Source organism: Schistocerca nitens, chromosome 1 (genome assembly GCF_023898315.1).
Source record: "Schistocerca nitens isolate TAMUIC-IGC-003100 chromosome 1, iqSchNite1.1, whole genome shotgun sequence".
In the NCBI taxonomy this organism is placed as follows: Eukaryota; Metazoa; Arthropoda; class Insecta; order Orthoptera; family Acrididae; genus Schistocerca; species Schistocerca nitens.
Window position 1 is genome coordinate 980,823,373 of NC_064614.1, and position 11,728 is coordinate 980,835,100.

The 11,728-nt window shown below is 43.6% G+C and overlaps 1 protein-coding gene across 1 annotated transcript in view; it reads right to left on the bottom strand.

Moving 5' to 3' along the window:
- Positions 1 to 11,526, bottom strand: part of LOC126195148 (nuclear pore complex protein Nup107) — a 236,670-nt gene extending 225,144 nt beyond the window's left edge. The window contains exon 1 of the mRNA XM_049933656.1: positions 11,163 to 11,526. Within this exon, the coding sequence (XP_049789613.1) occupies positions 11,163 to 11,292 (130 nt within the window). The 5' untranslated portion in view covers positions 11,293 to 11,526. The remainder of the gene's footprint in view (positions 1 to 11,162) is intronic.
- Between the last annotated feature and the right edge of the window lie 202 nt (positions 11,527 to 11,728).

Sequence of the window (11,728 nt, forward strand, 5' to 3'; positions counted from 1 at the left end):
CTTCACTTGCTATCTGTCCAACGGAGCACTGTTCATCCATATTATTGTAATCCAGTTAACACCACACCCACCAATAATGTACTTCTACAATGCCACACCCAACAATAATGTACTTCTTTATTGACAATAAACCTAAATGTAAATGGGCATTTTTATTACCATAGAACAAAAGCAAAAGCTCCTATTGTTTAATATTGCATTATCAAAAATAAATAACCTAAATGAGTACTGGGTGATAGTGTTAAGTAAATATACATCACAATTAAATTTTATTACAATGAAACAATAAACCATTTAAATAGGCAACAGCCACAAGATCAGTTGTAGAGTAATGTGAATTATTTCCTCATTTTCAAAATCTCTTATCTTTGTTCACAGTCAGATATCAATGTTGAAATTTTTACGGTACGTTGCTATCATATAGGTGTACAAACTGTGCTAAAATCATATTTTTATATTCAGTCCCACCTGAGATTACTAACCCCAAACTTTACAAAATATGAAAATATTCAAATTTCAAAATTTCATAAAAAATTAAGGAAACATTTGTAAGTGTTCTTGCTCTATATGAGACTAGTAGTGTATGATATCCAGCTATAGGAAAAAAATACACTCTCATAAATCACTCCTTGTTTGTTATGTTTCGGCCTAAAAAGTGCATTTTTGAAAATTTGGTACCAAATATTGGAGGGCATTTTGACTAGTTATTTTTGAATTTAGGGTATTTTGTGTAATAGACGATGTTATAGAAGACACTTTTCTAAAAACAATCATGTCAATTGCAATGCTGTAACTTGACCCAGTGCAGAGATATTTAAATTTTTGCTAATGTCTCGAGACTGAAAGATCGTCACGTGCCTACAAATAAAAATGGTTGCCATCCAGTAAAAGTGCAAGATAAATTATTTTAAAAAACTGTTTTGAACTTCTCAAATATAGGGCAGTCACATATAAAAAAATCAAAATATTTAAAAATGGTCAAGCAACCATCACTGGACCACTTCATATGGAATGAACCAATGGCAATTGTGTGAGAAACCAGGAGCTGGCTCCGTCGTATTTGTAGAGGTGGAATCCCCACATCTGTGAGGAAACTGTCAATGGGACTAGTGTGAAAGGCACCAATAAGCCAGACACACCCCACAATGCTGAACAGTATCAAGTAGTTGCAGAGCGGAAGGAGCCGCTGAGACATAAACCAGATTACCATAATCTAGTCTGGACAAGATTAGTGCATGGTAAAGATGGGGAAGAGTGGTAAGGTCTGCACCCCAAGATGTATGGGACAGGACGGGAAGAGCATTAAGCTTCCACATGCACGTGTAGGTGGCAAATATGGAGTAGTCATGTCAGCTTTTTATCAAAAATAAAGCCCTAGAAATGGGAATGTGCTACAATGTAAAGGAGCTGGTCAGTGTTGTGGAGGGAGAAAACTGGAACTCATGGGAGATGACCCACGCAGAAGCCTGTCAGATAGCGCCTCGGAGCTGGTGCTCAGTAGATGTTACTGAGTGGGAGCTGCACCAAATGCAAAAATCGCCGAAGTACAATGCCGGGGTAACCACAGGTCCAATAGAGGTTGCAAGCTTGTTGATGGCTATGAGGTAGAGTGTGACACTTAGCACAGGAACCCTGTGGGATACCATCATCCTCAATCTGAGGGGCACTGAGTGAAATGCCAACTCATGTCAGGTGGCCATTTACAACCTGAGTAAATGGTCAGTTGGAGATCGACCTGCCTGGAAACCATATTATACATGTACAAAAGGCCCTAGATTTGAGTACCCAACATAATCTGAAGCTAACCATCCTCTCGAGCATTTTACGAAGTACACTGGTCAGGCTAATTGAGCGGTAGCTGTCTAGAAACATTGGGTTTTTCCCGGGCTTAAGGAAGGGACTAACTACACTGTTTCGTCATTATGACGAGAAAGCACCCATGAGCCCAATGCAGTTGAAGACCCTGAAGACATGTTGCCTCTGGGGAATGTCCAAGTGTGATCACCTGATTGTCAACAGAATCTTGGCCTGAGGTGTCTTATGAAGAGGTAAGAGCCTGCAAGAATTCCCATTCAGTGAAGGGTTCATTATAGGGCTCAGTGTGTTGCAGGTTGAAACCGAGCGGAGTCTGTTCAACTTTATGTTTCTGCCAGAGAAAAGTAGAAGAACAGGAAGAGAACAACGATGCCGTCACAAAGTGTGTCACGAGGTGTTCTGCATGGACCAATGGATCACCGGACAGAGCACCTTTGAGGTTAAGACCCTGGACAATTGACTGTCGCTGGCAGCCCAGAAGGCTACGGAGCTTGGACCAAACCTGTGATGACAAGGCATGCATCACCAGGAAAGAGACATAGTGCTCCCAGTGTTCTCTTTTACTCTGCTCACTAAGGTAACAAGGTCTGTGAAGGAAGTCATTTAAATCACTGCAGCACCTGTCAGCAGTCCTGGACAGCGACTGCTACATTCTTGGTCCACCACGGTACCAGCCAACAACGAGGGGGACCTGCAGATATGGAGCAGCAGTGTCAGCTCAGCAGCATGAAGAATAGTGGCAGAGACGCCTTTCATGACTGCATCAATGCAATTCGAGACAGAGGTGTCAAAGTGCACAGTAGCTGTATACAAAGATGAAATGGCCCAGCAGAATGACCAGTGTGGGAGCCTGTCTGCCTGGCAGCAGCAGGGGAACTATATAATCATCGGAAAGTGATCACTATCACAAAGGTCATTGTGGGATGACCAATGTAGGGAAGCCACGAGGAACAGAGGAGGAGATTCTGAGATCGATAGCAGTAAAGATGCCATGAGCAGCACTGAAGTGGGTAGGGGAACCATTACTGAGGAGACATAAATCAAGGTTCATAAACAGATAGTCAATTAGGAGACCCTTACTCATTGAAATACCACTCCCCCACAGTGGGTAGTGGGCACTGAAGTCCGCAAGGGGGAGAAATGGGGGTGGGAGTTGCTGTATTAAGGTAGACAGTTCAATCCAAGGAAATGGCCTACCTGGAGAGATGCAGACAGTGATTGCCGGAGTTGTTTGCACCCTAACCACAATTGCTTCCAGATTGGTACGTAGGGGAATCCTGTCACTAATGACATCAGAGCAAACCAAAGTGCAGACTCCGCCAGATGCTACCCCGGGACCAGTGCAGTTCTGACAGAATGCCCAATAACCACAAAATGTTGGAGAGTGATCATCACAGAAGTGTGTTTTTTGAAGAGTAAGTCAGAATGCAGAATAGGAGAAAGGATGACGTATTTCCAGTAGGTGACGATAGATCTGTAGGAATTCCACTGGACGATCATGTGGCGCCAGTCCAGGTTAGACATAAAGGTCATGTCACTCAGTCAGTGGTCATCACTGACAAGGATGGTGCGACATCCATAAATAAGATGGCAGACTCCGTTGGTGAGGGGCAGGGCTTGTCTTGAGATTTATGTTTCTTCTTCTTCTTCTTCTTCTTCTTCTCCTCCTCTTTCAGAAGTGGAGAAGGGCAGGGCACAGAGGGAGTACAGGTTCTGCAAGATCTGGAACCGAAAGAGAGCAGACGATGTTGGGGTGCACAGATTGTGCATTCCATGCCCAATTGCTGGTAGGAGGCTTCTGGGCTGACACACACCAGGGAGAGGGTTCCCAGGGAGGAACCCAATCACCGGCAAGTGCCAAAGAAGGGGAGCGAGGAGCACTTCCACAGCAGGGGAGGGGAACTGATTCCCGGATAGGAGGTCGTGGAAACAGCAGGGGAGGGGGAGGGGAGAGAGGGATGGGGCCAGGGTAAGGAAGAGGTAGGAGGGGGAAAGGATGTAACAGAGGCAAAAGCTGAACATATTGATGCTGGACGGAGTTTCTCACACTTTTGGCAGGTCGACAGAAGCGTCCGATCCCACCTGTCGGCTTTGACCTGTGACGTAAGGGTGTTGTGGTGTGTGATGTCATGGCGGCGCTGAGTTTGGTTTGTGAGTGTGGCATGTTTGTAGATGTCGTCGTGTTGTGGTTTGTTGTGCCCTCTGGTGGCAGGTTTAGGGCTTTCGTTTGTGTGGTGTAATGGGCTCAGTTTGGTCTTGCTCATTATACAGAATTGTTCGAGTGTTGACTGTGTTTGTAGTGGAATTCTTTACAGTGAGTTAACGATTTAGTGGTTTTGTGTGAAGGTTAATTTAGTGTTATTCGCTGTAGGTTGTGTGGTAATTTGAGTAAATTAATCGGTTGTTGTTTTTGTTCAGGAAGGATAAGATTAATAGCACGCGTCTGTGTGAAATGATGGGAAATATCGCATTGGAGCTGATAAAAGTTTTTACAGCTGTTTGGGTTACTTGCTAAGATCGTGAAGTGCTCCATTTGTGGGCAAGAAATGAAGTTGACTAAAGTTCCGGCGTCTCGGACCAGGGACAGTTATATGTGGCGCTGTCGAAAGGATGACATTTGGCGTTCCACATGGCATGGTTCCTGGTTCGAGAAGTCTAGATTGGGCATGTGCAAGATTGTACTGATGACTTATTATTTTTGTTATAGATGCTCACATAGTTTTTGCGTGCATAGACTAGTGTGAGTGAGAGGAGTGTGCCTGATTGGTTTTCTTTTTGCCGTGAAGTGTTTTCCGAGTTTATTAAGTACAGGGTTAAGTTGGGGTGGGGGGGGGGGGGGGGGTTGTGGAGGTGGACGAGTCGCAGTTTGGGAAGAGGAAGTATGGGTGGGATAAGTCTGTGGTTGGTGTCTGGGTGAGGGGGGCTGTTGTTCTGGGGGGGGGGGGTGTTCTGAATGTGTTTTTAGGGGTGTGCAAGGGAGGTCTAAGGCAGAATTAGTGGGGTTAATTGAGGAGTACATAGAACTGGGGTCCACAGTAGTTTCAGATGCTTTCTTCATATAGGGGGTTGGGTGAGAGGGGATTCAATCATTTAGTCGTTAACTATAGCTTAGAGTTTCAACATTATGAGACGGGGGCTTGCACAAATACTATAGAGGGGATGTGGGGGCTGTTAAGTCAGTTCTTGGGACGGGGAAGAGGCGCTCTTCCAACCTTCAGTCTCATTTTGACGAGTACTGTTGGCGGAAGAGTGTCCCTGAGGGCTATTGTGTTTTTCAGGTTTTTTTTAAGGGCTGTTAGTAAAATGTATAGGCCGAAAGTGGTTAGTTAGGGTGGTTTGGTTGGGAGGGGGGGGGGGGTGGGTGGCTGGCTGGCTGCAGCTCAGGGTGGGGTGGGTGGTTTATTTCGTGTTAGAGTGTTTGTGAGTGGGGAGGGGGGGTGGGGTTGTGTTTAAGTTGGCTCTGAGCACTATGGGACTTAACTTCTGAGGTCATCAGTCGCCTAGAACTTAGAACTACTTAAACCTAACTTACCTACGTACATCACACCCATCCATGCCCGTGGCAGGATTCGAACCTGTGCCCATAGCGGTCACGCGGTTCCAGACTGTAGCTCCCAGAACTGCTCGGCCACCCCGGCCGGCTGTGTTTTAGTTGTGGAGGATCTATTTTGTTGAGAGGTGTGGGTGGGTCGGGTCTTTCTTTTGGTTGAGCATTTTTTGTTGGTTGTGTGTGTGTGTGTGTGTGTGTGTGTGTGTGTGTGTGTGTGTGTGTGTGTGTGTGTGTGTGTGTGCACGTGGCTGGGTGGGTTATTGAGGTGGCCAACCTAGTTTGTGGTGCCGGAACTTTTTTATGGTAAGTTTTTAGTGTATGTGTTGTGTGTTGGGGTAGAGGGAAGAGTTATTACAATGTGTGGTTGTAGCTGTTGGTATTGGTATTGGAGGATGTTTTTGAGCTATGTAGATCAAGGGAAGTGTTCGATCCCAATTTATGGGATCGGAAGCTGCTGTTCAGCTATATAGGTCACGGGATGTGTCAGATTCCTGATGATATTGTGTTTAGTGAAATTTGGGGAGTTTTGTGTTGTCTGTTTTTTTTCATTGTTTTGCGTGGTTTTGTATGGGGGTGGGTGTATAAATTTGTTTGTATTTAGTTTGTCCCCACCCAAAAAACCCAAGTTCCTGCGCTTGTCCCGTTAGTGTCATTAGGCTTTTTGTAGAACATGTGTGTGTTTGTTTTTCGATGTATTTTCGTGTTTATAATATGTACGTAACGACTTCATATGCGACATATTGGAATCATGGTTTATGGTCGTTTCCGCCATATTTGTGACGTCATGGGTCAAAGCAGACGGGAGCGATCGGACGCCTCCGTATTTCCCTTTTGGTGAGCCTCAGCTTAAGACAGGCAATCCAGGGACTTGTACTCTTGGATCTTCTTTTCTCTCTTGTAAGCTGGGCAATCCGGCGAGTGAGAGGAGTGTTGGTCATGACAATTGACACACACAGGTGGCGGAACACAGGGGCTTCCCCTCATGGAGTGGGTGTCCACAGTCACCATATAGAGGGTCCGCTGTACAGTGGGATGATATATGCCTAAAAAACAAGCAATGAAAGCACCTCATGGTGGTGGGACGTATGGCTTCACATAACATTCTGTAGCATGTAACTTTAACCTTCTCTAAAGGATAGCCCCCTCGAATGACAGAATGAAGGCACCGGTATCGATGCGGTTGTCTCTGCGACCCTTCTGCGCACATCAAACAAAATGAACGCCATGTCACTCCAGATTAGCCTGGAATTCCTCATCAGTTTTCAGGATAAGGTCCCTATGAAAAATCACTGCCTGGACCATATTCAGAGATTGGTGAGGAGTAATAGACACTGGGACATTGCCAAGACGATCACAGGCACAATTGGCTGCGGGCTGGGTGGCAGAAGCAGCTTTTATCAACAGAGCGCCCGACCATATTTACTAAGAGACTCCATTTCACCAAACCTCTTCTCAATATTCTCCACAAAAATCAATTGCTTTGTGGCTGTGAATGTGTCCCCATCTATCCTAGTGCAGGGAAAGTGTTCCATCCCTAGACGGTGAGCCTCAAGCTCCCTCCCATGTTGTAGTCAGGGAAGGGAAGGCTGATGAGTCATATGAAGCAGCATTGAATGTTCCTTCACCACTCAAAGAAACTTCTGCTTGAGAACGGCCAGATTTTTGCAGCTTGATACACTTCATGAGCCAAGCATCTGCGCTAATACCATCCACTCCAATCAGGGGCTGTCGCCATGGGCACCACCCAGCCACAGCAAGAGCCACCTCGCACCACAGCCGTTGCTGGGAGTTCCGATGCTCCATGAAGACAAGCATCCACTCCTTGGCATACATGGGGAGGGAACAGCTCAGGTATCAGTAGTGTGATCCCTGTGTTGTCAGGGGGCTCAGCCTGATGGGAACATAACAGCCCCACCACACTGACTGACTACACGTGCTTGGTTTTGGTTTTGTTTTGGTCCAGGGCACAAAAAACAACTGGGATCATACACACCCAAGTCAAACTATAGAAGACGAAGACAGAGAGGAGTTAATAAAATGACTACACATCAATCCCAAACGACGTAAGAGAAGATGGCTAGAAACAGAGACATGGAGAAAGGTCTATAAAATACACCGTACGAAACAGATGTCCAAAACTAAAATTTAAATGCCTCCTTCACCATATTGCTACGATGGATAAAAGTAAAACATGGCCAACAGTCGATGCGTCATTTGCTAAAACTGATGATAACGCAAATGGCAGACCCATGCGGGAACATAAATGGTTAAAAAATGGGCATTCCGTCAGGAAGTGGCAGACAGTTAAAACTTAGGCGCAATGTGTACAAAATGGTGGGGTAGCGCCACTTATCAAATGACGATTGCTAAAAAGGCAGTGCAGCCGAGTTGAAATCACCTCCTCCCAGCGGGAGGGCCGAGAGGAGGTCGTCCAAGCCACTGGGAGAAGCTTAATGAGCCGGAGCTTATTCCCGTGAAGGGAGGACCATTGGCGATGCCAAGGGGACACCACCTCCTGACAGACAGCAACACAGAGATCATCGGAGGGAACATATGGACTCGTGAATTGTGTACGAGGTCTGCAGCCTTGGCAGCAGCATCAGTAGCCTCGTTTCCTGGCAGACCGACATGAAAAGAACCTAAATAAAAAACACAGTGGCTCCACCAAGAGTGAGCAAGTGACAGTTTTCTTGGAGCCATTGCACTACGGGACTGGCGGTGTATAGCGCACATAGACTTTGAAGGGCACTGAGTGAGTCCGAGCAGAGGACACAATTGAAAAGTCTGTATCCCTGGATGTACTCCGTGGCCAGAGAGCTCGGCTGTAAATACTGAGCAGTGTGCCGGAAGCTGACATCAAAATTCACAGGCGCCATGAGAAAAGCACAGTCAGTCCGAGAGCCACCAGTGTACACAAAGGTACCATAGTAAACTTCCACACGAAGGTCGTGAAATTGAAGGCGATAGATTGAGGCTGTAGTAGTGTCCTTAGGAAGCGAATGAAGGATAAGGTTAACATGGGCCACTTCACTAAGCCAAGGTGGTGAATGGTTCACACCCAACGAGAAAGTTGCAGGTAGAAGTTTCTACCAACAGCATCCCATTGCATTCGTTTCATAGGTTTTAGAGTGCCAGAAATGCCCTCTAAACCTCTTTGAATATAGAAAGGGGAAATTCTCAAAGCTGCCCTCTTTCCTTGTAACGATTAAAAATACATTCTGGCTGACAACATGCATTCTGTCACTGTTACCATAAGAACTCTGAAAAATTCCTAAGTCAGGAGTTCTGGTTACATGAGCCCTCTTGTTAGACTGGAAGTTAGTATCTACCAGCAACCCACCAATTCCGCTATCTGTTATGAGCTATTATGTGCTCTGTCTGCCCCTACCCATATTTGTTCATCACCAGCTTTACCATTCTCATGCTGGCAGCATGGTATAGAGTCAAAATGCCAGTAAATTTAAAAGTTATGACTAATTATTTTATGATAATACGGGTTTCAAACTGTAAGACATTTCCACGGACAGAGGTGGACTTTGACCATAACTTGTTATGAACTACAAATTAAAATTTAAGACACTGCAAAAATGTAGGAAATCAATGAGATGAAACCAGAATAAACTGAGAGAACTGAAGGTAGTTGAAAGTTTCAGAAGAAGCATTAGATGTTGTCTGATTGAAACAAGGGAAAGAATGCAACAGAAGACGAACTGGTAGCTTTAAAACATGAAATGGTTTACATTACCATACGATAAAACTGTTGAAGAAAAGGCAAGTCCTAGCAGAAATCCAGTGATACCAACAGAGATGAAATGAGAAATTATAAAAATGCATCAAAAGAAACAGGCAGAAGGCAATACAGACATCAAAAACAAGATTGTAAGGAAATGCAAAATCAGTAAGTATGAACAGCTAGTGAACAAATCCAAGGCTATAGAAAAATAAATGAGTAAAGGAAAGATAGATACTACCTGTAATAAAATTAAAAAGACCTCCAGAGAATAGAGAACCTGCTGTTTCAATATCAAAAGCTCAGAGAGTGCAACAAGCAAAGGAGGAAATGTTAAAAAATGGAAGGAATTGTAAGAAGAGAACTGAACTTTAAGGAAATGTTTTAATGCACAAAGAGGAAGTAAATGAAGACAAGATGTGAGATATGATAGTGCAAGAAAAATTTGATAGTACAGTCAAACAAAGCCCATTGAGTGAACAACATTCCCTCTGAGTAACAGACGTTTTGGACAATGACAGAACTTTCCATTTGGTGTGCGAGATATGGGACAGATGAAATAGCATTAGGCTTAAAGAAGAATGGGATAATTCCAACACAAGGAAGGCAGTCAGTGACAGGTGTGAATACTACTGAACCATGAATTACTAAGTTAGGACTGCGAAATATTGACACAATGCAAAAACTGATAGAAAGCAACCTCAAGGAACTTCAGATTGGATTCTTGAGAAATTTAGGAACATGTAAGAAAATGTTGACACTCCAACTAATCGGACAAGATAGGTTAAAGAAAAGTGAATCTACGATTATACTATTCGTAGACTTAAAGAAAGCTTTTTGGGAAGGTTGACTAGATCATACAATATGAAATTCTGAAGATTGCAGGGCTAAAATACAGGAAGTGAAAAGTAACATACAAATTGTACAGAAACTGGATGGCAGTTAGACTAACAACTTGAAAGGGAAGCACTGGCCGCAAAGCGAGTGGGAGATAGGGCTGAAACCTCTGCTCAATTTATTTCCCCTGTACACTAAGCAAGTTATGAAGGAAACCATGGGAAAATATGGAAAAGGAAGTAAACTTCAGTGAGAAGAAATTAGTCCATATGATGGGTCAAGTTAAATCAGTGGATGTTCAGAGAATTAGAACAGAATATGACTCACTAAAAGCAGTATATGAGTTTTGTTATTTTGGCAGCAAAACGACTTATCGGTAAAGTACAGAGGATACAAAATACAGTCTGGCTATAGCAAGAAAAATCTCTGAAAAAAGAGAAATTTGTTACCATCCCAAACTTTTAAGCATCGCATAGTTTTTTTTTTTTTTTTAAGGTATGTGTGTTGAGTATAGTCTTGTACAGAAATTCAGCGTGGACATAAACAGTTCAGGCATGAAGAGAACAGATGCTTTTGAACTGTGCTACTGCAGAAGAATAGACGTGCAGATTAAGAAACTAATGAAGAGCTGAATCAAACTGAGGGAAAAAATAATGGCAGTTTTATTAAAAAGATGAGTTGATAGGATACCCCCAAACGCATCAAAGAATTGTCAATTTGGCAGCAGAGAGAGATCGAGGCATGAACTGAATAAATTTGTTCAAATGGATGTAGGTCAGAGCAGTTATTCAGAGATGAGCCCATTACAGGATAGAGCAGTGCAGAGAATTGCATCAAATCCGTATTCAGACCGAAAACCATCGCACCGAAATTAACTAAGTAGTGAAGGTCTGAAAACCGCCACAACGAAATTAACTTATCAGTTAAGGTTTGGAGTTTTGACTCGTTTTTCGGATAGATTGACTGTTGTCTAATAACCACAAAAAGGAAAACGATGTAAAACATGTATGTACTAGGTTTCTACTCTGCAATTGATTTCAAGGCACTGTCAGTTCAACTTACGCAACAATCTCGACGGTATACTGCCACAGTATACTAATAGGACACTGGCTTTCTAAGTCATCAATAGTCTGGGAAAGATGCTAACGCAGTGTATAACTCCAGATGTAAGTCATAGTACTACCTATATTGTGCACACATATACAAAAGCAAACAATCTGTTCAACAAACCTTTCCTAAAGCTTTCCAGCAGTTTCCTTGCTACATTTTCTCTCTCGCGCGCCGGTGGCTTGCGGCTTATATTTACAGACTGATCGAGTAGATCAATGGTCCGCAATATGTCATTCTGAGATATATTCATTGTATGGAAAAATTGTTTACTGTCATAACCACAGGACCGGGTACAAGCTTAATTTCACATGAACAACGATATTTCCAAATGCACCGTTAATATGTGGAAGCGGAGTGGTTAATAAATTCCTGATATCCAATTATCTTCAATCACGCTGTTATAACACACCAACGCACAGTTCACATAGCGTACATGTTAAATGTAAGACATAACCAATCTCATATTTTCACCGCGCAATACAAATAACTTCTGCAACGAAGACATCTTGATTGCTACTCTTGCTTAAAGCCGCGTAACTCCAAGCATTGAAAACTTGCGCAGGCATACGCACACTGCGACTCGTGCTGGCCAACATACCTGAGCACCCTACTGGCAAATGGCGTGTCTTTCGCATAGCGGAAAAGTTAAAGCTGATACTATATTTCCATAGGCAATTAAAACTTGT